At 49.5% G+C, this 25,739-nt stretch overlaps 1 protein-coding gene across 1 annotated transcript; it reads left to right on the forward strand.

The window, feature by feature from the left end:
• The first annotated feature begins 7,944 nt into the window (after window positions 1-7,944).
• On the forward strand, window positions 7,945-8,877 carry LOC131590719 (olfactory receptor 14J1-like). Its single transcript, XM_058860990.1, has one exon. The coding sequence runs from the start codon at window positions 7,945-7,947 to the stop codon at window positions 8,875-8,877; it is 933 nt and encodes a 310-aa protein (XP_058716973.1).
• Window positions 8,878-25,739: the final 16,862 nt, after the last annotated feature.

Here is a 25,739-nt window from a genome sequence, read left to right on the forward strand (position 1 = left end):
ATGTAAGTTGTATAATGATAGAGTATAAAACATGTTCAGCTGAAAACCAAGATGGGTCAGATTTGGGTCTGTGTACCCCTGACACCCAGAGCTCTTCAATAAAGCACCTTCATATAATCATTCTGTGATTATGTGTGTTCCTGAACGCTAACAATTTCATCAGATTTTACTGGAATTTTGTGGAATTTTTGTGAAATTTTGTGGACATTGGTGGACATTTTGTGGATGTTGCTGGAATTTGGTAGAGTTTTGAGAAAATTTAGGGAATTTTGTGGGATTTTTCTGGAATTTTTTTGGGCTTCTCTAAAATTTTGTGTGATATTGAGGAGATTTTGATGGATTTTTCTTTTATTTTGTGGGATTTTTGTGGGATTTTGTGGGATTCGGAGGAGACTTGAAGAGTTTTGAGGAATTATTCTTAGATTTTGTGGGAAATGTTGGAGATTTTGTGAGATGTTGCAGGAATTTAGTTGGGTTTTGAGAAGATCTAGGGAAATTTGTGGGATTTTTCTGGAATTTTGTGGTGATATTCGAGAATTTTGTGGGATTTGGAAAAGACTTGAAGAATTTTGAGGGATTTTTCTTGGTTTTTGTGGAAATTGGTAATCATTTTGTGAGATGGTTCTTGTATTTTCTGGGATATTGAGGAGATGTAGGGAATTTTGTGGGATTTTTCTTTAATTTTGTGGACATTTGTGGATATTTTTGTGGGATCTGGGATGTCAGCAAAGGAAGGGCCCAACGAGGTGGAGCAGGCAGGGGATGACGACAGCCTGCAGGGACAGAGGCACAGGGCATGGACACCGTAGGACAGCCTGGGCTGGAGAGGGCACAGGGATGGGCAGCAGCTGAAAGGCCCTGCCAGAGGCAACTTGTGCAGCCCTTTGGCCATGGCTGCTGGCCCTGGGCCTGAGGCCAGCAGGGGACAAGTGACCCTGGCAGCCCTGGGGCCTCATTGCCTCCTTGTCCCTGCTCAGCAGCCTGGCAGGGGCCGCCCCATGGTGCTGCCCTTGGCATTGCACATCCCCACATGCCAGTGGCCCGGGAAGAGCCCTGAGCAATGAGGGAGGGACAGCATCTGCCTTGCCAGGGGCTGGGGCTCAGCCCTTGGCCCTTGGCATTCCTGAAACACATCCAGCTTTGCTCAGCACCACAGACACCTTTCCCTTGCTTGTCCCCAGCTGCCATCAGGGCCTCCAGTGTTCTGCTCTGCCTGGAACCTGGGGACGCTTTCTCAGCCGTGTCTTTCATTTCAACTACAAGAAACTTCAGTGTTTCCATCTGACTTGGAGCTCTGGAGAAGTTTCTGGAGCACACTCGGAGGGACTGAGTGTGATGCAAAGAGCCCCAAAGGCCCGAGAGGGTGATGAAAGTGCTGGTGCTGTGTCTGTGCTGCTGAGCTGGGCCGGGCTCCTGGCCCAGAGGCAGCTCCTGGCAAGGGCAGCGCTGCAGAGAGACAGCTCTGGCCAGGAGCAGCTCCTGAGCACAGCCCAGCAGGGCTGGGGCCCTGCCAGGGCAGCTCAGGGACACGAGCAGGCCCAGACAGAGCTCCCAGGGGCTCAGCACTGGCAGGGGCTGTGCGATGTCCCAGAGGGGGCTGTGTCACAGTGGCACCTCTGGGGCTGTGTCCTGGAGCCCCAGAGCAGCTGGGATGTCAGAAAGGGGCTGTGTGACAGCTCAGAGTGGGTTGTGTGAGGCCACAGATGGGGCTGGGACATCACAGAGTTTGTTGTGTGAGGTCACTGAGCAGCTACAGCATCATAGAGGGGATTCTGTGACATCACAGAGCAGGCTGGGACATCACAGAGAGGACTGTGACATTAGACATTAGATATATGACATCACAGAGCAGGCTGTGACATCATGGCATGGCTGTATGACATCACAGACCTGGCTGTGAGGTCAAAGTGTGTTCTGTGACATCACAGGGTGTCTGTATGACATCACAAAGAGGGCTGGGTGACATCACTGATGGGGTTGTGACATCACAGAGCTGGCTGTGACATCACAGAGGAGGGTGTGAGGCCATAGAGCACACTCTGCCATCATAGAGGGTGGCTCTGTGACATCAGAGAGTGGTTTGTGACATCAGAATGTGGCTGTGTAACATCATAGAGCAGGCTGTGACATCACAGTAGACTGTGACAATATCTGTTGTCTTTGTGACATTACAGTCTTCTGTGACATCCCACCACAGCTGTATGACATCACAGGATGACATACCAGAGTTCTCTCTGTGACATCACAAGGGCTGCCCAGAGTGGACTGTGACATCATAGGGGGCAGTGTGACATCACAGGGGGCAGTGTGACATCACAGGTGTCTGTGTGACATCACAGGTGTCTGTGTGACATCACAGGGGACAATGTGAGGTCACTGGGGAGGTCACACCACCCCAGCCCCCCTCACAGTTCCCCCCAGAGAAGTCCAACGCTGCTCCTGCACAGCGGGGTCCCCTGTCCCCCCGGGTTCCCCCACCCCCGGTGCCGCAGCCTCCCCCAGACGATGTTCCATCAGATCGACCCCAGAGCCTGACACAGGGACGGGGCTGGGGCCGTGGGGGTGGGACAGGGGGACAGGGACCCCCCGGCAGCATCCCTGTGTCCCCCAGGGCCGGAGCCTGGGCCAGGGCTCCTTCACCCTGTCACCAACGAGGGCTTGAGAGCGCTTGAAAAATCCCCGGCAAGGGAGCAGCAAAAACCAGATTTAATATGAAGTGACAGCAGCACAAAGTTCCTTGGCAAGAGTCACTCTGTAACACATTGGGCTGGAGCTGATCTGGCTCTGTCACTCTGGGCCGCACCAGGAGTGGGTCACAGCCCAGGAGCAGGATGATCCCAGGTGTGACTGGAGCACTCGCTCTGTGGCTTTTGGCTGTCAGTCTGTGCTCTGAGGAGACAAGGATGAGAGGGAGGTCTTTTGCATGGGATAACAGAGGATTTATTGCTCTGGGGAATCTTGGGGGCAAAAGACAGAAAATGCTGAAATAGGGAGGTGTTTCAAAGGGAGGGTACAAAGCATCAGCTAATCAGAGATATCCTGGGGAGGGTAAAAGGGAGGGTTCACAAAATCATCATCCAATGAAGGAGGTAAAGGGGGAAAGTTGGGTCACATGGATTAATCAAATGTTGAAATTTAGGGGATTTCAGAAGTGGAATTCCAAGCATGCAGTGGGTCTAAGGTAGAATTTACAGGCGACTCAGGGTAAATTGACCAGGTGATGTGGGAGGGTCTCATTTGGACCAAACCTTCAACTTGGGCAATAACAGAACAGACCATGAACAAGAAACACACTGCAACAACCACCCTTTGTCCTGTTGTGGCAGGCCCCACTAAAACCTTTGTCCACTGTTGCATTTCCAATGAGCCGGGTTTCCATGGCAATTGCCAGGACAGGTGACCCAGGTGTGGTGTCCCAGGGAGGGCTGCCATGGAAACAGGTGGCAGCACTGACCCTTTCTGTCTGGCTGAGCTGACCTTTGGCCCTGGCAGTGGCGTTTGCTGCTGGTTCCACGACGCCTGAGCAGCCAGCGCGGCACAGGGCAGGTGGCCGTGGCACAAGCCCCCAGCAAGGGATCCCCTCTGGCTCTGGGCAGTGACAGCAGCCCTGAGCAAAGGGCTGGCACAGTGGGGTCAGTGCAGTGTCCATGGCAACAGCCCCTTGCAATGGCCCAGGGCAGGTTGGGATGATAATCCACCCTCACAGCTGGCCCAGGGCAGCTCTGCAGTGCCCTTCCCCACAGCCTGGCTGCACAGAAGCACTTCCAGGGCTCTCTGCATTTCCCTTCCCTCACTCTTGGCTCACTCACACACCTCCCAACCACCCACTTGGTGCTTTCAGCTGCAAGGAGTTCAAAGCTTGTCTGTCCTTCAGCAGCTGCTCGAATTCTGCCTTCAGCCAACTCTGGGTTTGTGTTTATTGCAGAACTCCCTGTGTGTCTGAAACATTCCTTGCATGGTTCTGCCTTGGGGAAGGGGAACCTCCTTGGTGGCACCTTGGGCTGGCACACACTTGAGGAGGGTTTCTGTTTTCCATGGGGAAACTCAGCAGTTTCAGATTGCTAAAATCAAAGAAGGAAAACCCCTCTTTGCCTGAGTGCAGCCAGTTCTCTGAGCAAAGCAGGTCCCAGGTGAGTGAGGAGAGACAGGATGGGACTGGGGAAGGTGGAGCAAGGTTGTCCACACTGGGTCAGACCTCAAGGCACAGCTTCTCTGACCTGGCCAGACCTCCTTAGGAGAGACCCTGGATCAATATCCATCACTGAATGCTGCAATCACCTCTGCTCTAAAGAGAACAGGAATAAAAGACACCCTTTAAAATAGGAATACATATTTCCTAGAAGCTCTTTGAACTATTTCTCCATAACTATTGTAGGAAACTTTCCTAATGAACTGTACCAGACCAGAGGGAAATCAAGGCACAGCCATGGATTGTTGGGACTTGCTTGATCCTAATGAGCCCCGTGGTGCATTTGGAGCTGAGCCCTGGAACCTCAGGGCCTGAGAGGAGATTATTGCACAAACCTTTCCAGGAGTCCAAGTCAGAGGAAGACACCCAAAGTTTCTCAAAGCATTAATGGGTGCCACTGAGGTCCATCCCCAACACAGGCTCTTCATGGACTCCTTGAAGGAGAGAACTGGAGGCCAGGATTGCACAGAAACCTCTCAGAGACACAGTGTGGAAAGGAAAATCCAAAGCAGCAGAAAAAGGCCTGAGTATCTCAAAGTATTGATGAGCCCCACTGAGTGTCAATGGAAAGCTCCCAAGGGACTCATTAAAGCAGATAATTGGGGCCATGATTGCACAAACTTCTCAGAGACTCAGTGTGGGAAGGAAAAAGGAAAGTACCTTAAGAACCTGAAGTACCTTGAAGCATTAATGAGCCCCACTGAGTGTTGTTACTGACAAAGCCTCTCAAGGGACTAATTACAGCAGATCATTGGAGGCCAGGATTGCACAAACTCTCAAAGACTCCAAGACAAAAGCCAAAGTCCTTTGAAGAAGCTGCAGTTGCTGGGAGCATGAAGGAGCCCCCCAGGGCCATTCCTGAGCAAGGCTCCCCAGGGACTCCTTCCAGCAGATCCCTGAGGCCACTGGCATGTGGGCTAGGGGGGATGCTGAGGGCAGGCCAAGGGGGTGACAGTGGCCAGCCTTGCTGGGGCTGTGCCAGGAGGCCCCAGGGCCTCAGGACAAGGTGTCTCCTCACAGCCCTTGGTGGCACAGAGGCTGCTGTGGCCCAGGGCACCAAGACTTGGCTTCTCTTTGTCCCCACCTCTCATCAGTGCCTGCAGTTCTCTGCTCTGCCTGGGGCCTGGGGACACTTTCTCAGTCATGTCCCTCAGTGGGACCCATTAAAAGTAAAAGAAACTTTGGATTTCCATTCTGACTTGGAGTTCTTGAGAGGTTTCTTCCCCTCCCTCTCAGGGACTGATGTTCAGGTCCTCAGCACAAAGCCCCAAGAGGCTCATTAAAGTCCTGCTGCTGTGTCTGTGCTGCTGAGCTGGGCCAGGCTCCTGGCACAGAGGGCAATCCTGGAAACCAAGAAGAGCTTCAAAAGCACATTTCTCTTGCTGAGCAGCTCTTCTGCCAGCCCAGCAGGGCTGGGGCACTGCCTGCAGCCACCCCGGGCACAGCCCAGAGGCACAGAGAGCTTCAATCAGTCAGGGCTGGGAAGGTGCTGAGAAGTGCCTGGGGCAGAATCACTGCCAGCCCTTGACACAGGAAGCCTCTGGCTGCAGGACAATGCAGCTGCAGCTCCTGCAGGCATCTCCTAAAGCTGGAACATGCCAGTGCCTCCAGACTCTGTGAGTACATTCTCTGCCTGTCCCTTGTGTAGAGCAGCCAGGGGTGCCCAGGGCTGTCCTGCAGAGCAGGGTCCTGCAGCCCAGGGCGCTGTGCTGGGGCAGGGACTCTGCTGCCTGCCAGGGACAGCTCTCAGCCGGCCCGGGGAGCTGCTCCCAGCGCTGGGGAGAAGCTGTGGGGGGAAGGAGCCACCCTGAGCAGGGCAGGGGCTGCTGCTGAGAGGGGCTGTGTGGGGCAGGGCTGCTCCCAGCTCCAGACCTGCCTGGACACAGCTCCGGAGGACACTTCCCAAAGGAAGGTGAGACTGGGATTGCTGTAAAGATCAGGAGATTTCCTAAGACTGTTTTCAATTTCTTTCTTTAAGCAGGGTGGGAAAGTTGCAATGATGACAAAAGGATTTTTACTTTTTATATATTTTTAATATATTTTTAGATCTGTCAACTATTACTGTATAGTTATAAAATCATGATCCTTAAGTAAGTCTATTAAACTACTATTATATACTTCTATAACTATTATCTTGATTTAACTCTAGTACATTTCCTAACCTTTCTCTTAGATTTTAGAACAATAAACTGACCCTCTAAATAGATTTCTGAAATACTGTATAGTATTATCATCAGAAAGAGGAGCTACAAGAAGAACATTTTGGTTTTTAACCAGAATGTGAGCAGTCATAACAAAAAGTGGGGCAAAGAAACCCTTGGACCTACTCCAGTGGGTTGAGTGAGGGGTGTGTAATTGGGGCAATGGATCTCCTATTGAATGTTTCTGTTAAATACCCTAATTAATCAACCTTCATAAATTGTTGAAATAAGGGGCCGGGTGTGCCACATCCCCACTGGGACACCCGGAAGCTTCCAGTAAAGCTGGTTTTTACTTTACTGTTCTAACTCTGTTGCAAAAGGTTTTTGGTTTTTTTTTTCTCTTTTGATTATAGACAACAGGGTGATGAGAGAAGCAGAAGAGGAATTGTAATCCCAGAATCACAGAACATTCTGAGTTGAAAGGGACACACCAGGATCAGCAAAGTAATGTTGGAACATTTACAGAGATGCCAGAATTGTAACTTTGGGTGCTCAGTCTCTCTGCTGGGAGCCTCCTAAATGGCCTGAATGCACTGCTCTGCTATTGTCATTGTTACCTGGGGCTCTCAGGGAGCCTCTGGCATCTGCAGCAGCTGAGTCAGGCCCTGCCCTTGGGATTGCTGCCAGGCAGGTGTGTCCATGAGAATGGGGTGTCCCAGCTTCCCTGTGACCTGTGGGGCTGTGGGCAAAGCAGTCCATGGGAAAGGGGAATGAGCTGAGCCCCCTCCCTGAGATCCCATCACGGGCACACCTGGGGATCTCCTTGCTGTGTCCTTCCAAGCTCTGAGCTGCCCTCCTGGCTGCAAATCTGTGCCAGAGCCTCTTGGAGTTCCCTGAATGTCCCACGGGGAAGGGCAGAGATGTCACAGCTGAGGAAATGCTGTTGGCTTTGCCAAGGGACCCGTGAGTGTCCTTGGCAGAGGAGGGTGCTGAGACCTTTCCCAGAGACCTTTAGAGAGGGTGAGACATTCAGGGATCCCTCTGCTCTGGGCAGGGTCTGGTTTATGCCAGGGTGACACAGGAGTGTGATTGTGCTCTGATTCCAGCCAAAGATGCAAACCCAGAGCAGTTGGGAACAAGCCCATCCAGCCCCTCACCTTCCCTAAGCCACAGGGAATCCTTTGCCTCTCACATCTCTCAGTGGTAAACTCTGAGTGCAGAAGAATTCTGGGGATTTCTGACCCCAGAGAACCAGGAATGATGTGTGGGCAGGAGAAAAATTCCTAAAACCATCTCCTGCAGTACTTTAGAATTGTGTGTGCAGATGCTACCAAGCTCTTCTGCATTAGGAGTGATTCCCCTGTCAAATCCTGACTATCCAGCCTTGTCCCTCTGCCACATGGCCACAAACCCAGGGCAGCAGGGCAGGGATGGCTCCTGGAGAGCCCCCAGGCACAGGCCTGGCTGCTCCTGGCACACCCAGCACAGCTGGAGCTCAGGCAGGGACCTGGGTGAAGGTTTTCCCAGAGCAGGAACAAAGGTGAGTCCCAGCCTCTCCTGACTTGTCACTGTTCTTTTTCTTCATGAACAGGTCCCCATGTGCAGCCACAGCAAATGTCCAACAGCAGCTCCATCAGCCACTTCCTGCTGCTGGCATTGGCAGACACGCGGCAGCTGCAGCTCCTGCACTTCTGCCTCTTCCTGGGCATCTCCCTGGCTGCCCTCCTGGGCAACATCCTCATCATCAGTGCCATAGCCTGCAGCCACCACCTGCACAGCCCCATGTTCTTCTTCCTGCTCAACCTGGCCCTCAGTGACCTGGGCTCCATCTGCACCACTGTGCCCAAAGCCATGCACAATTCCCTCTGGGACACCAGAGACATCTCCTACACAGGATGTGCTGCACAGGTTTTTTGTTTTGTGTTCTTCATCTCAGCAGAATATTCCCTCCTGACCATCATGTGCTATGATCGCTACGTGTCCATCTGCAAACCCCTGCACTACGAGACCCTCCTGGGCAGCAGAGCTTGTGCCCACATGGCAGCAGCTGCCTGGGCCAGTGGCTTTCTCAATGCCCTGCTGCACACAGCCAATATATTTTCCCTGCCCCTGTGCCAGGGCAATGCCCTGGACCAGTTCTTCTGTGAAATCCCACACATCCTCAAGCTCTCCTGCTCAAATTCCTATACTAGAGAACTTGGGCTCATTGCTGTTAGTGCGTGTTTGCTACTTGGCTGTTTTGTGTTCATTGTTTTCTCCTATGTGCAGATCTTCAGGGCCGTGCTGAGGATCCCCTCTGAGCATGGACGGCACAAAGCCTTTTCCACCTGCCTCCCTCACCTGGCCGTGGTCTCCCTGTTTGTCAGCACTGGCACATTTGCACACCTGAAGCCTCCCTCCATCTCCTCCCCATCCCTGGATCTGGCGGTGTCAGTTCTGTACTCAGTGGTGGCTCCAGCCCTGAACCCCCTCATCTACAGCCTGAGGAACCAGGAGCTCAAGGCTGCAGTGTGGAGACTGATGACTGTATGGTTTCAAAAACATTAAACTGCTGGCCAATTTATGCAAATCACTTGTAATAAAAGTCATCTTTGATACTTCTTGTTAGTTTGGTTGTGGGTTTTTTTCCCTTTCTTTCTGTTTTCCATATTTTCCGCAAAAAAATTGTCATTGTTTGTGCCACTTCTCATTTTGTTTCTCTATAGCTTCCCTGTGGCCACAGACTGTGTCCATGAGGGGCTGCACTCTTGGTGGCTTTAAAGGAATTAAAGGGTCTCCCAGCAAAGTTTTCTCCAGAGATCCCCCTTTTGTTCTCTTCTCTGGAGCTGCAGCAGCAGTGTCTGTGTGCAGAGCTGGGGCAGATCAGTGCTGGCACAGCAGCTGTGCCCAGGAGCAGCAGCACTTGGTGTTGCCAGTGCTGCTCCCGTGTCTCTGCCCCGCTGCCCTCCTGCCCCTGGTGTTGCTGCAGGGTCTGAGTGCTCTCGGGGCCGGGCACAGCCCTGGGGGTGGCAGTGCCGGGGCTGCAGCAGGGACAGGCCATGGGCACTGCTGGGGCAGCGCTGACGCCTCAGGGCAGGGCCTGGGGGCTCCAGGCTCCTTGTCCAGGCTCTCTCAAGAACACGGCCAGGCCAAAGCTCAGCACAGAAAACCCCCGTGAGCAGCCCCAGGGTGGCCGTGGGCAGGCTGGGGGCAAACAGCATGGCTGGGGCTCTGCAAGGTCCCTGGGGGAGACGGGAAGGAGCAGCAGAGCAGGGGCTGATCCATCCCCACTGCGCTGGACACCCCAGGGCAGCGTCCCAGAGCGTCTTCATGGAGCTGCCAACAACATCCCCCCTGTGCAGCCCTGGCCTCTCCCCCAGCTCAGAGAGGTGCCGCATCCTTGCAGGCACAGCCACGGCAGCACTGGCTCAGGAGCCCCTGTTTGCACTGCCCAGAGCAGGCGTCAGCACCCCCATGGTGCTGCTGTGGGGAGATGAACCTGAGGGAGCACAAATGCCATCAGCCCCTGGGGCCAGGAAGGGCTGGGGGACAGGAGGGAAACCACTCAGGGCTGTTGTGGCCTCTGAAGTCACACAGAAAGTTTGTTCCCATGAGCTGTGAGTTTCCTGTGCCACTGCAGACGTTGTTGCTCAGAGCCAGGGCTGCCTGGCAGCCACCCCCAAACTGCCCTGAGCATTTCCTTTGCTTCTCCTTTGCTTTCTTTACTCTTCCTGATCCAGATTTCTTCCTATTGCCCACCTCTGTTCCCTCCCCTGCAAACAGCCCATCTCTGTTTGCCCTTTCCTCTCTGACCCCACTCCCCATTTCAGTTCCCCAGTTGGCACCATGGGAACGTCCCCTGGGGAGCAGGATCATCCTACAAGTGCTTCAGGAATTGTCTGCAGGGTCCTGCAGTGCCTTGTGCTGCTCCCTTGCCAGAGGCAGCACAGGCCAGGGGGGCACATCTGGGCTGCTGTGTCTGGCTGTGGGGCTCCCTGTTCTGGGCAATGAGGAGGAGCTGCAGAGGCTCTGCAGGACTGACAGGATGGGCTTTGGGGCCTGTGTGGAGAAGCTGAGGGACCTGGGCTGCTGCACCTTCTGAAAAGGATGGCCAGGGCTCATCCTGCACCTGCTCCAAGGGTGATTTCAGGTAATCATGAAATCAGCAAGGTTGGAAAACACCTTGGGCATCATCAATTCCAACTTCTACCCTGACACCGCCTTATCTTTCCTGAGCCTCCTCTTCTCCAGGATAAACAACCCCAGCTCCCTCAGCCACTCCTCACAGGATTTGTGCTCCAGATCCCTCATCAGCCTTGTTGGCCTTCTTTGGTGTCATGGGGTGACTTTACTTTTAAGATAGCTTTGGGAGCTGGGAGGAAGTTGAAGCTGATGGTGACTGATGGGAGTCTTTTCTCCTGACCAATTCTCGGTCATTTCTAAGAATTGACAGCAGTTTTGACCATTGAAAAGTGAGATCAGCTTGTGAACACCACCTTGAGATGTAAAGCCAGGGCTCTCTTGTTCTCTTTGGTTTCTGGCTTCTGACGAGGTAACAGGCTCTGTCTCGGCCTCCTCCCCCCCTCCAGGCCGGACAAGGCCGCAGAGGGCGGGGGGGGAGAAACGGAGCCGGCCGGCCTGGCTTGGTTTGCAGTTTCTGCTGCTGGACTGAAACCTGACACCATGAACATCTGCAGCTTTCCCAGTCTTTAACTCTTTTACTACCTGGATAAAACATACAGATTACTCCTTTTTCCCAGAGAGACAGAGAGAGAGACAATCAACATTAAAAAGACATCATAAAACCATCAAAGACAGTGAGGAAAAGAGTTAAGTTTTAGATGGGAAAGAGAAAATAAGGAGATGCTTTATAAGCTGAAATATTTTTCTGTTAAAGCTATGGAGATGGACAACAGTGTTCTGAAAAAACTCCTTTAATTCATGACAGAGTATATTGGAAGGAATAGAGTGTTCAAAGTGTGGATTTTGAGCAAAAGGTGGAGTAATTGTGATACAGTGAGGTGCTGGAAGAGAGGAGGGAGAAATAATAGTTGAAGATTTGAGGCCTTGAGAGGCAAAGAGAAAACTTCTGTTTCCAGGGAGGCTCACAGAGACAGATGAAGAGAACTTTTGCCTTTGAATAACTCATCCTTAAAAAATGACATCCCTAGACTCATGGCCCATACACACCTCAGAGTGATGTGAAATGGGAGGAGTGAACTGATGACAGATTTTTCCGGGCAGTTGGCATCAGAGAAATAGAAAACTATAACAGAAATAGTTTTCTCGTAAAAAACTCCATAGGTTAACAGAAGAAGACTTCTGTTTCTCTACAAAGACTGATGAAAAGACTCTAGCAAGAATTAGGACTGTTTTAAACACCAAAGTTCCAAAGTTTTTGTCTCTATGTTGTCATGTGAACAAGGGAATGGTGGGTAGTGGGGGATAAAAGGGTTGTTCTGGAAGTTTATTCTGGTGTTCTTATTCTTGTAGTTTTGTTAACAAACTTTCTTTATTCCTTTTAAATTTTAAGCCTGTTTTGCTCTTGCTCTAATCCATATCTCACAGCAAGAAATAAGTGAGTTTTCTAGTAATTTTTTAGTTACTGCTTTAAAACCACGACATAACTTTGGTGCGCCGTCTGGGAAAATGAAATTAGCAAATCTAAACCACTGCACTTACTCCTGTGTGCCCGTGAGAAACCTTCCACGTGGATGGAGGAGATTGTGTACAGGACAATTGATTCCTGGATTGCCATTTGGCTTCACTGTCACTCAGCTGAACATGGTTCTTATCTAAGAAGGACCTACAAGAAATGGGTAGGAGTTTTGGCTGTGAGAGGAGCAGAAAGCACATTTTCTGCACCAAATTGCCAGCTGATGCAGTTTCCCTGCCAAAATAGTGATTGCCATTCATCTTCCTGGGAAGAATGTGAAGACCCATTCAGAGATCCCAGGTTCAGCTGTGGCTTTGTGTACCTCATTTCACATGTCCAATTTCAAGGGTCACTGAAAGAGGCTCATGTTTGCCTTGCTACCCAGAAGTGCTGTAAGTATTTCCAGGAGAAAAAGAAAAAAATCACTGTCCTGTGGTGTGGTAGAACTCCCAGCACAATTGTGACTTTGTGAGCAAAGACAGCCAGTGCTTTTTGGGGCTGCAGCAGCTGAGAGCGTGGCAGAGCGGTTTTGATATTCTTATTAGAGTCCTGAAAACATTGTTCCCAAAACAATCCACAACTTTGCAAATGTGCCCGAAGAAAATGCAAAGAGAACTGGGGTGTGAAAAACAAAGAATGTTTATTTGTAGAAGAAAAGGAACAAGAATGAACTACACAACATATTTACATTGTAAGAATATTGGTAACAACAACAACAAACTATAGAACCTATTTACCTAAGAACATATCTAACAAAACTACATGGGACGTATTTACAGAAGACTTAAGCAAACTCTAAAACGTGGATCTGAAGACAACAACTGTAAAACGTATATACAGCAGGGTGGCATCTCTGTCCGGGATGTGCCTCAGTCCTGGAAGAAAAACAAGTAGCACGGTCAGTGCAGTCAGGCATGGAGGGGTGTTCCATGTGCTGCCAGGCTGGGACACTGGCACAGGGGGACTCTGCTGCCAGAAGTGAGCCTGGCTGGGGCTGGGGGCTGTGGCCCAGGCACTGGAACAGGGCTTGTGTGGCCCAAAGCAAGGCCAGGCCAGGCCAGGGATGGCCACCAGAATCCAGTGCATGGGCTAGCGTGTCCCTGAGCAGGGAGTGCCCAGCCCAGCCCCAGCCTGGCAGCAGGGGACCCACTCTGCCCGTGGGGAGCACCTGCCTGTTCTGCTGCTGGCATCGGTCTTCATCCCAAGACCATGTCCTCCTCCTCATCTTTTTCATCAACATCCATCTCTTCAATGGAGTCTTTCATGTCCACCTCCATCTCTTCCTCTCGGGTCTCCTCTCCATCCACTTCCATGTCTTCTTCTGCATCTATCTGTGGATCGACCTCCATCTCCTCCTCTGTGTCTGTGACAGCCTGCAGAGGCAGCAAAATCTCAGAGTGGGGTCCCTTTCCCACACTGTCCCACACAGCTCCAGCCCACCCAGACAGCTGCGGGGTGTCCACCTCCGTGGAATAGTACCATACCTTCTTTGGAACAAATGCAGACATCCTGCAGGGATGGATAGAGAACTCCAGGCAATGGGGAGCTTTCAGGACTGATGGGGGTATCACAGGGAGCAGATGATAAGCAAGGTGACAGGGGTGGCCTTGCAGCAGGGTGAAGAGCGTAGCACACAGGAGCAAGGAGCCAAGGGTTGTGTTGTGGCCGTTGCTGGATGCTGGAAGTTCTAGCTGGAGCGTGCACTGTGACATCACTGCCAGGAGTCCAGGCCCAGGCTGAAGTGGACAAGGGAGATCCTAGAATGATGGAATCCCTGGGTGGCTGGGCTTGGAAGGGACCCTAAAGACCATCTTGTTCCAAGCTGAGCAATCTTCCCCCAGAACAGGTTGCTCAGAGCCCTGCTCCCAGCTGGCCTTGGATGTTGCCAAGGATGGAGCATCCCCAGGCTCTGTGCACAGCCTGGGCCAGTGCCCCAGCAGCCTGAGTGGAAAAGAGCAGCTTCATTAGATGCAACTTCAGTCTCACTCCTGCAGTTGAAAGCCTTCTCCTCTCGGTGCCCATCTTTCCTAGAGCTGCAGGGAGGCCTCCCCAGCACCTTCTCTTTCCAGGCTGAGCATCCCCAGCCCCACATGGACAGCACTCAGATCCGTGGGGGTCAAGGCTAAAGGGTAGCAAAGAGCATCAGGAAGGGAGAGATGGAAGCTTTTGGAGATGGAAGGTTTGCCTCTAAATGTAGAAAATCAATAAAAGTGGAGGGGAAAATGGTGGGACTCTGGCTCTGTTCTAACTGGCGAAGATTTTCTTTTCTTCTTTTCTGTCGTGCTGCCACAAGTTTTGTTGTGTGAAAGGAGATTTGGCAAAATATCCATTGTCTTCTCCATTAATAAAAAAATCCCACAGCATTCCGGTAAAATCTGACAAAATTCCCACAAAAATCTCAAAAAATGGCAGAAAAATTCCCTAAATTTTTTTAAAATCACACAAATTATAGAAAAAATCCATTAAATTGCAGAAAAAAATCCACTGAATTCAAGATGATTTCCACAAAAATTAATGAAAAATCCCATAATTCTTTATTTTTTTTTAAATCCCACAAAATTTTAGAAAAAATGCACAAAATTCCACAAAAAACCCAACAAAAATCCCTAAAGCTCCTCAAATTCCCACAACATCCAACAAAAATCCTTCAAAATTCTTGAAATCTCCTCAAAATTCCACAAAATTTGAGAAAATTCCTCAAAATACCTTAAAACTTTAAAAAAATTCTCAAAGAATCCACAAAATTTTACAAAAAACCTTACCTAAATTCTCTAAATTACCTTAAATTACCAAAAAAATCCTGAAAAATTCCACAAAATTCCCTAAATCTACTCAAAATCTCACCAAATTCCAGAACTATACCACAAAATCTCCTCCAGTTTTCACAGATGGCCAGAAATAACCCACAAAATTCCAGAAAAAATCTACAAAATTCCAGAAAAAATCCACAAAATTCCAGAAAAATCCTTCAAAGTTCCAGAAAAATCCCACTAAATTCCCCAAAACTTTACAAAATTACACAAAATTTCAGAAAAATCTCATGGTTCCCGAAATTGCCTCAAAATTCCTTGAAATTCCCTAAATTTTCTCCAAATTGCACAAAATTTAAACAAAACCTACAAAATTCCACAAGAATTAAATAAAAATATTTAAATTTTCTCAAAATTCCACAAAATTCCAGAAAAATTTCCACAAAAATCCCACAAAAGTCCACAAAAATCCAGCATAATCTCACAGAATTCCTTAGGTCTCTTCAAAATCCAACAAAATTCCACTAAAAATGTTAAAATTCCACAAAAAATCCACAGAACTCCAGTAAAATCTGATAAAATTACACAAAAATCTCACAGAATTCAAGAAAAATTCTACAAAATTGCAGTAAAATCTGATAAAATGACACGAAAATTCCAGGAATTCCACAAAAATCCCACGTAATTGTACAAAAATTCCACAGAATTCTTCAAATTTTCATAAAATCTACACAAATCCAGAAAAAATCCCACAAAATACTTTAAATTTTCTCAAAATCCCACAAAATTCCAGAAAAAATTCACAAAATTTAAAAAAAATCCCCAACAAAATTCCCTAAATCACCTCAAAATCCCAGAAAATTCCACAAAACTTCCACAAAATTCCCTAAATCTCTGCAATATCCCACAAAATTCCAGAAAAAAATCCACAAAATCCCCCAAAAAATCCAGAGAAATTCCAGAAACTTCCAGAAAAATCCCACAAAATTTCCTCCATTTTCTCAAAATCCCCCGTCTGATGGATTGACATTTCAGAAAAGAAAGATAAACACCTCAGGAAGTTCAAGCTGCTGGAGGCTGAGAGGAGTTTTTCTGCTGGCCCATAAGAGGCCATTGCTGAGAAGTGCCAGCAGTTTTGCCCATTGAAAAGTGACATCAAGCTGGGAACAGCACTTGAAGACCTAAGGCCGGCAATTCCTTGCTCTCTTTGCTTTCCGCCTTTTCAAGAGGTACCGGGGCTCCCCTTCAGCCTCCTTCCCCCCAGGCCAGCCAAGGCCACGGGAGGGGAGCGGGGCTGGCCGCAGCTCTGCGCTTCCCGGGGAGGATGGAGACTGGCAAGTGACAGGAGCCCCTTCTCAGAGGCTTGGCTGGGCCTTGCACAGCGGGGCTGCCGGGCCAGGCCGCTCCCTGCCTGGCCTGCACTTTGTGCCGCTGCTCAGTTTCACCACAGGCTGCCCACTAAAGATATGCAGGGAAAGATAGGAGCTTGCAGCGTGCTCAGATAATGGCCACACTCCCCACAGCAGCCATGGGAAACAAATCTTCCAGCGCAGACAGCTCCAGCTGCTGCTCCGGCAGAGATCCCGGGACCATCCACAAGGCCTGGGCAAGAGTTGAACCTGCTCACTGCTCAGGTGAGTCTTGCAAATTCATCCTTTTTTCCAGAGATAGGGGAAGAGAGAGAGAGTGATCAGCATGGAAAGAGACAGCATAAACTGTTGTGAGGTGCTTCAGGGAGGCAAAGAGTTAGTTTCAGATAAGCATTGTTACCGGAGAGGCATGGCTGTAAGCCAAGCTAGTGAATTTTGACCTCCTGCTTTGGGAGATGGGCGTGGGAGCCCTGGATGAAGTTGTCCCACCCCAAACCCCTTGTGAAGGGTGGCCCAGGGGTTCTGATTGGGTTTGAGTCCCTGGGGGGTTTCTCCCTTGTTGTGTTTCTAGTGGTCCCTGACCCTGAACTCCAACCTCAAGGCTGGAGACCCTCAAGAGTTCTGTCCCTCAAAAACCCCTGCCCTGCCTTTGTTGGGGGCTCTCTGTTCTGGATCTGAGTTGTTCCCATGCTGAAGAAATGGTTTCATGAACAGAGGCGCTTCTCGTTGTAGTACATGCCGGTTTCCAGAAAATATCATCCCTGGACCTGATCCTGCAGTTGCGGACTACAACAAATGGTGGAGAATGCACGGCATCCAGCAAGGCACCAGGAGAACAGCAGGAGCGGCTCCATGGACACTCCGTAAATCCCCGGCTGATGGCTCGAGAGCCGGAGAGACTCCCGCCTTAGAAAGGAGGAGTCGAGAATACCTGGCAGGAGGGCCAAGTTGGGAGTGCCTCAGGGTCATGGGGGAAAAGGGCTTATGGAGGTGGGGGAGCCGAGAGACCAGACACTGGGACAAACATCTAACATCACCCAACGAGACGTATTATGGAGGGTTTTGGGTTTTTTTATATACATGGGAAGGACCTTTATGGACGAGATTAACATTATGGACGATTATGGACGATTATGGACGGTATGGCCCTTCCTGTGGACTGTTTTTTGGCTTCTGTGAAGTCCCTCATTTTTTTTGGTGTATACCTCCCTGTATCTTCCCCTCTCCTCTGTTCCTAAGGGCAGGACAAAGGGTGAAAAATGCCAAGATGGCTCGGGGTTGCTGCCGACTCCCCGTCACCCCGGTGTCTTTCTGCCATCCCATCCCCTGTTTTCCTGAAGGCAGGCAAGGGACGGGGAACATCCAGAGTGCTGCGGGTCTGCTGCCGTCTGCCCGCCGTTCCGTGTCCTCCTTCACCCCCTGTCTTTCCATATTCCCGTTCCCTGGCCGGGAAAGTCCATCTTGGACCCTGCCCTCTTCCCAAGATGGCACTGCCCACGGAGTCTGGGATTCCTTTTTTCCCGCCTTGCTCCTTCTTTTCTGGCCCCCAACCTTCCCTTCCCCCAGTAACTCCTGCTTCGCTCCCAGCCCTTTCTTTGGCTGCTCCACCCCTGGGGGCTGTGCCTTTTCCATGGTGGGCAACACCCCCTCTGGGGAAATCAAAACTGGAACCGAGCTCTGAAAGCCAGCGTTTCACCAAGAACATCTCAAGTGGCAACGCCCACACCTACGAGACCAGAGCCGAAGCTGGAGATCTAAGAACTCTGCCCCTCGTGAGAGGAGATCTAAGAGCTGCGCCCTTCCTGAAAGAAACTCCAGAACTGGAAGAGACTGAACTAAAAAACCGTTACGTTTGGATTAAGTACCATCACTGTTTAATTTAAGTGATTGTTTTTAATTTTGTTTTTTTCTGTTTGTTTGTTTGCTTAACGTGTTTTGTTATTGAGTTTTTAGTGTCCCACAGAGCAAAGCGGGTGCTCTGTGGAGGAGGTGAGATTTTATGCTGTAAGTTTTGGAAACATTTTTAAGCTCCAAATTAAAATTTGAAGGGGAAAAAAAAAAAAGGAGCAGATGTTGTGATGTGCCTCAGGGGAGGCAACGAATTCCATTGTCCCATCCCAAACCCTTTGTGAAGGACGGCCCAGGGGTTCAGATTGGGTTTGAATCCCTGGGGGGTTTCTCCCTTGCTGTGTTTCTAGTGGTCCCTGACCCTGAACTCCAGCCTCAAGGGTGGAGACGCTCATGAGTTCTGTCCCTCAAAAACCCCTGCCCTGCCTCTGTTTGAGGCTCTCTGTTCTGGATCTGAGTTTGTTCCCATGCTGAAGAAATGGTTTCATGAACAAAGGCTCGTCTCACTGGTGTTCCATGCTGGTCCCCAGAACCCTGCGGTTTCCCTGGCCGAGATCCTGAGGTTGCGGACTGCAACAGGTGCCAAGGTTGGAGAAGTTGGTGTGAAAACTCGACTTTGTGCTGTCAATGTTCTGAGTGTTGAGCCAGCACCAAATCTGTGCAACTCTATGGGAAGGAAATAATAAGGCAAAATGACATCATTGAAACAAGGAAATGCTCTTGGCACTTGATGTGCACAAATACACAGCAGGAGAGGAAGAGCAAAGCAGGTACAAGCTGCCAGTACTTGCTGAAGAATGAATGGAAGTAACTTCCTGTTTAGGCTGGAAATTTGGAGAAAATTTGACCCCATCCAGAAGGGTGCTGAAGTGAAGCAGCTGTCTAGTGACAAGAGACAGATGGAGAAGTGAAACCCCAAAGGAAAGGCTTTGAATGTGGAGTTTTTTGGATGTTGGGGTCTTTAGAAACAGATCTTGCAAATCCCATGGGTGATGCTGGCGGCTTGCCAAGGGAGCATCCCTGTCCCCATGCCAGGGAGCTGCTGCTCTGGTCCCACAGGGTGCTTTGGGTTGTACCTGATGGCTCAGCAGAGCTTGGGGAGATGCCTCAATGTATTTTGGATTTGAATGGCATTTGGGTCAAATCCAATTTCTCCTCTGCGGGATGAAGTCTTGAGCTCTGACGGGTTTCATTTGAAGATTTCTTTAATCTATGCCCCAGGCCAAAACCCCCCAGCAGATCCCCTGCTCCTCCCACTCTGTGTCTGCCCCAGCTATGATCCTTGGAGCTTTTCCCTTCAACTGAAAGATCTGGAAATTGGCTGGGTTTTGTCACCTCTTGGCAACAAAATTGTCTCCTGTTGTGCAGCTCAGGGGGAAAGGAGCTTCTTCCTCCCTTCAGTTTGCTGCAACCAAGTGTTTTGTTCCTCTTGGTTAAGAACTGGGAAGAAAGACTTCTTTTTAAGCTGAGGGAGTCAAATTCAATTCTTTTATCATTTGGAGCAAAATCACACAGATATTTATGTTGAAAGTAACTCCAAAAGTTTTAAGAGATCTTTTGAGAAAATATTTCTCTTGGTGACCGATTGCAAGTGGGTATGGGAAGAACCTCTTTGCCTTGAACCATTCAAAGCAGTAATTTCTTCCCAAAGAGGAGAAGCAATTACATTTTCTGGGTGGAAAAAGATAAAAACAAAGAAAAGAAAAGAAAAGAAAAGAAAAGAAAAGAAAAGAAAAGAAAAGAAAAGAAAAGAAAAGAAAAGAAAAGAAAAGAAAAGAAAAGAAAAGAAAAGAAAAGAAAAGAAAAGAAAAGAAAAGAAAAGAAAAGAAAAGAAAAGAGAAGAGAAGAGAAGAGAAGAGAAGAGAAGAGAAGAGAAAAGAAAAGAAAAGAAAAGAAAAGAAAAGAAGAGAAAAGAAAAGAAAAGAAAAGAAAAGAAAAGAAAAGAAAAGAAAAGAAAAGAAAAGAAAAGAAAAGAAAAGAAAAGAAAAGAAAAGAAAAGAAAAGAAAAGAAAAGAAAAGAAAAGAAAAGAAAATAGTAGTGGACCAAAGGAGCTTAAAGCCAATCTCCATGTGCTGCCAATGACTGAATTAAATGCACAGGGCTCCTATCAGCTGGGCCAGACCAAACACTGTTTTTGGCTTCTTGGGGGTTTTGTCAGAAATCTTTGTAGCACCAATAGTTCATGGACTTCTCTCTGCTGGCTTCAGCCATTCCTGCTGCCCATCATATCTTGCTATTATAAGGCAGCTCTTTTCATGATGTTGTCTTTGAAGTCAGCTGAGCCATTTTCTACTTCTAGCCCCAGTTTTCAGTAGGGCCAACATTTTCTTGTCTGGGAGTGTATTCAGTGGTGGTCACACAAGTGAAGGCAAGGAGGTGGCAGGTGATAATTGATGGAACTTCTTGTAATGGGAAAAAACTCAGCATTCAATTTCTATCTCCTTAGAAATCTCTATTTTTCTTTCTTTTCCTGCCTCTTGTGCTCTTTGTGGCTGCTCTGAGTTTAGTCCTTGGAAATGCAATTCTATGGCTCCAAATGATTTGGAGACAGAATAATCTTGTACATAAAACCAACTCAATTTAACTTTCCAATAGGAAGGCAGTTTGACATCCAGGCTTGGGGGGAGCTGGCAGTAGTTAGTGCCTGGCCAATGACAGAACACAGAGTTCGTCTGATTGAGGTGAAATTTCATTCACTGGAGACAAAGTCAAATTGCCTCGTATTTGCTCAGCACTACAAATCCGTTTGAAGCTGGTTGCCAAGACTTGCTGCAAGTGCTGAGTGATGGGATAAAGCCCTGCAATGGCACCATGAAATGGGAGAGCTGGAGAGAAATCTCAAAGAATGGCATTTCCAAGCATTTTCAGGCACTGATGTTCTGCTGCTGGCTTGGTGCTGTCCAAGGGGCTGATTGGAATGGTTTTAGAGGAACTAAGCTGGGCAGTGGAATGCACCTCAGGCAGAAAATGCATCTCTGGTCTCTGCAAGTGCCTTTATCTCCCTCCATGCTCCTCAGCACTGAAATCCTGCAAGGACTGAGAGAATCTGAGGCTTTGGGAATGGCCAATAGTGAGAGATATTGGGGAGATTTGACTCAGGAGATGGAAGCAGCAGCAGAAGGTGCTGTCATCTTCATCCTAGTGCTCTCCTGCGTGCTGATGCGTCGTGAAGGAGGCAGGATTCCATCAAGTACCTTCTGTGTCTCCCGTGGCAAATTCTTTCATTTCTTAGAGTTTCAGGCATGTGTTGTGTGGCTGTGCTGCACCCCAGGGCCAGGCTCTGCCTCTCTTTGCTCTGGCTGCTGCTTCCAAGCTGTCCGCTGTGATTTTGATTTGCAAGCCACCTCTCTGACCAGCTTCCACTTTGCTTGAAAAATTCAGCACCATGTTGGGGGCTGAACAAGTCCCAGAGCTGAGGAGAAGGATTTGAGCTGCAATTTGCATCACAGAGTTGTTAGAGTGGAGGAAATGTTGCATCCCTCCTGTGCCTGCAGCTGCTAATCTTGTTGCAAACACTGAAAACCTCTTCAGCTTCTCTCATTCTACCTAAATTTGATTCCTGCTTTGATTTCACACCTCTTTCCTGCAGGTTTTTCCTCTGTCCTTGGCTAGAATTGTCAGGCCTGAGAAATTTGGTCGAGCCTTGGGACAGCTCCCATCATCTCTCCCTGCTCCTAATGCTGCTTTGAATTCTCTTGGGAATCTGAGCATGAGGGAAACTGGGGGGACTTCAGTGAGAGGAAAAGTGAGGCACAGAGGCTGAAGTGCAAATGCAGAGTGTGGGTCACCAGAGTCTGCAGTGTTGTGGGCATTTGGGCCATGCAAACAGATGTTTCTTCTCTGAGAATGGTTGATTCCTTCGGTGTGTCTCCTCCTGAAATTCCAGTGCTCCAGGGCTGGTGCTGGAGCTGCAGCAGCACAAAGTTGCCAGGGAGCCGTGTGGGACCCAGTGGGAATCATTTCTTTGCTGCTTTTGATGAAAAGTTGTGACATGAATCTCAGTGTCAGGGAGGTGCCCCGTTAATGCTGCTGCAGTGCCCACACACTGTGTCTGGAGACAGCTCAGGAGAAAATGAAGAAAAGCCAGGATGAAATCCCATGTGCTACTGAACTCTATCAGAACCTGCTTGGAGTGAAGTGTGTGAAGTGACTGGGGAGAGCTGGATAGAAGGGACAGCTCTGAGAAGTGTGTGGTACATCACTGACATCCTTCCAGTGATCTTTGCACACAGACGAAAAAGTATCAGTTTGCATGGCCTGAATCTCTGGGTCTGGAAATCCTGCGTGTTGCACAAGCTGTGCTGAGCTCATCTGGCTCTGAAATATCATCTCTGCATGTTAGGCAGGAAGAGCATCAGAGTTGTGAAGAGATGAATAAAAATCAGTGGTAACCCCGAAGCAAACCTTGGCAATAGACATGCGTGGCAGGTGAGGAGACTGAAAGCTTTCATTCTTGTGGTGGGAGAATGAATTCAGCAATAAAAAATCCTGTCTCTTGGCATTAAAATACTTTAGTTTCAGCTCTGCCCCAGCCCATCAATGTCCCTGTGTGGTTGGGGGTAGGTTGTCCCCCTGTAGCTCTCTGCAGGTTGGTGCTAATTCAAGATGTTCTGGCAGGTTCCAGTGTTTTGGTGCGTGAGCAGGGAGTGCAGAAGAGGGATTCCAAGCTCTGCCATTTGCTGTGCTAGAAAGTCCAAGGGACAAATTTGTGCCAATTAAGGTCTCCCCTTGAAGTAGGAGGAACAATTGATGTTGTGCTTGTAGCAGAGTGTGGTGACAGAGGGGGTTTCCAAAGGAAATGTTGGTGCATGTAGGCCAGAGGCCCCTGTGCTGAGGCTCCCTCCAGGCTGGCTCCAGCCCCTCAGGGTGCCCAGGAAGCAGGCTGCCCGCAGCCTAGTGCAGCCTCCTTAGCCGTGGGGCTAGCCAGGGAAGAGCCATGGATGAGGCTGAGCCCTGCTCCCATGTGGGATGCCATGGGACAGGGCCCACTGGGATTTGCTCCTCCAGCTCCCAAGTGTGTCCAGAGAAACTGCAAGGAGAGGGTGAGCTCTGTCAGTGGGACCCCCTGTGCACAGGGAGCCACTGCTGGGGTGGCTGTGCCAGCTCCCTTGGGGACATCCAGCCCTGGGAACCTGGAGCGAGTGGAGAGCACAACTTTGCAAATGTGCCCAAAGCAAATGCAAAGAGAACTGGGGTGTGAAAAACAAAGAATGTTTATTTGTAGAAGAAAAGGAACAAGAATGAACTACACAACATATTTACATTGTAAGAATATTGGTAACAACAACAACATCAAACTATAGAACCTATTTACCTAAGAACATATCTAACAAAACTACATGGAACATATTTACAGAAAACTTTAACAAACCCTAAAACATCTATCGTGAAGACAAAAACTCTAAAACGTATATACAGAAGGGTGTCGTCTCTGGGATGTGCCTCGGTCCTGGAAGAAAAACAAGTAGCACGGTCAGTGCAGTCAGGCATGGAGGGGTGTTCCATGTGCTGCCAGGCTGGGACACTGGCACAGTGGGACTCTGCTGCCAGAAGTGAGCCTGGCTGGGGCTGGGGGCTGTGGCCCAGGCACTGGAACAGGGCTTGTGTGGCCCAAAGCAAGGCCAGGCCAGGCCAGGGATGGCCACCAGAATCCAGTGCATGGGCTAGCGTGTCCCTGAGCAGGGAGTGCCCAGCCCAGCCCCAGCCTGGCAGCAGGGGACCCACTCTGCCTGTGGGGAGCACCTGCCTGTTCTGCTGCTGGCATCGGTCTTCATCCCAACACCATGTCCTCCTCCTCGTCCTCCATGTCAATATCCATCTCCTCAATGTGGTCTTCCATATCCACCACCATTTCTTCCTCTGTAACATCCACATCCACTTCCATCTCTTCCTCTCCGGTGTTCTCTCCATCCACATCCATGTCCTCTTCACTATTAATCTGTGAATCAACCTCCATCTCCTCCTCTGTGTCTGGGACAGCCTGCAGAGGTAGCAAAATCTCCGAGTGGGGTCCCTTTCCCACACTGTCCCACACAGCTCCAGCCCACCCAGGCAGCTGCGGGGTGTCCACCTCCGTGGAATAGTACCATACCTTCTTTGGAACAAATGCAGACATCCTGCAGGGGAGGGCAGCAAAATCCAAGGAATGGGGAGCTTTCAGGACTGAGGACGGTATCAGGGAGCTGGTGACAACAAGGTGACAGGGGAAGGCTTGGAGCAGGGTGAAGAGCGTGCTGACACAAGGAGCCAAGGGTTGTGTTGTGGCCGTTGCTGGATGCTGGAAGTTCTAGCTGGAGCGTGCACTGTGACATCACTGCCAGGAGTCCAGGCCCAGGCTGAAGTGGACAACGGAGACCATAGAATGATGGAATCCCTGGCTGCTTGGGCTTGGAAGGGACCCTAAAGACCATCTTGTTCCAAGCTGAGCAATCTTCCCCCAGAACAGGTTGCTCAGAGCCCTGCTCCCAGCTGGCCTTGGATGTTGCCAAGGATGGAGCATCCCCAGCCTCTGTGCACAGCCTGGGCCAGTGCCCCAGCAGCCTGAGTGGAAAAGAGCAGCTTCATTAGATCCAACTTCAATCTCACTCCTGCAGTTGAAAACCTTCTCCTCTCTGTGCCCATCTTTCCTAGAGCTGCAGGGAGGCCTCGCCAGCACCTTCTCTTTCCAGGCTGAGCATCCCCAGCCCCACATGGACAGCACTCAGATCTGTGGGGGTCAAGGCTAAAGGGTAGCAAACAGCATCAGGAAGGGAGAGATGGAAGCTTTTGGAGATGGAAGCTTTGCCTCTAAATGTAGAAAATCAATAAAAGTAGAGGGGAAAATGGTGGGACTGGCTCTGTTCTAACTGGCGAAGATTTTCTTTTTCTTCTTTTCTGTCGTGCTGCCACAACTTTGGTTGTTTGAAAGGAGGTTTGGCAAAATATCCATTGTCTTCTCCATTGGTGAAACACTGAGCAATGTCTGGGCAAGCTGAAGATGCAGAGCAAAACCTGCAAATATCTCCTGGGGATTCTGATCCTGGGGAATGCAGCTAAAGCCAGCCAAAAGTCATTTCTGGAAAGTGAAGCCTGGTTTACGTTTTCTGGAGTTTGGCTGTGCCAACTTCACCAGTCATTTATAAAAAAGGAAAAAATCTCAAACCAAAAGATACAAAACCACAAACAAACAAACCCAAAGGAACCAATCAAACAAATGGATAAAAAACCCCAAATCAAACCAAAGGCAATGAGAAGTTAGGATTAGTTGTAAGGATATCACAGCAGGTGAATGGCTGCTTCCTACAGGATCACCATCCAAAGCCACCTAGAACAACTTCTCCCAAATATATCCAACAGGAGAAATCTAAAAAGTGATCCATGGCAGTTTTGGGGGCAGCTCTGCATTACGGTGAAGGATGAGCATGCAGTGGTACAGATGCAGCATTGCCCACCCTCCAGGCTGCTGTTTCTCTGCTGAAAGACTCTTGCAGGACTGTGGCCCCTCTCCATGCAATGGAAATCATTGCCACAGCTCTCAGTTGAGGCACTGGCATTTCCAGAGCCAGATTCAGGCACAATCCTGCTGCCTGCTGAGCATCTGGGAAAGATCCTGAGCATCTTCAGGCCTAGAAGCACAAACCAGCTCAGGCTCTTCCTGAACTGGGTTTTCAGGAAAGCTTTCCATAGCTCTGCAAGATTTCTTCATCCCTCAACACGTCTGACTTTATGTCAAATGATGCATTTGGGTTTCTTCCTTCCTCCTGTGTGCCCCTGAGAAACCTTCCACGTGGATGGAGGAGATTGTGTACAGGACAATTGATTCCTGG

Source organism: Poecile atricapillus, chromosome 34 (genome assembly GCF_030490865.1).
Source record: "Poecile atricapillus isolate bPoeAtr1 chromosome 34, bPoeAtr1.hap1, whole genome shotgun sequence".
NCBI classification, from domain to species: Eukaryota; Metazoa; Chordata; class Aves; order Passeriformes; family Paridae; genus Poecile; species Poecile atricapillus.

What these genes read in the sequence shown, in the direction of transcription:
- LOC131590719 (XM_058860990.1), top strand. Translation starts at nt 7,945, where the DNA reads ATGTCCAACAGCAGCTCCATCAGCCACTTCCTGCTGCTGGCATTGGCA.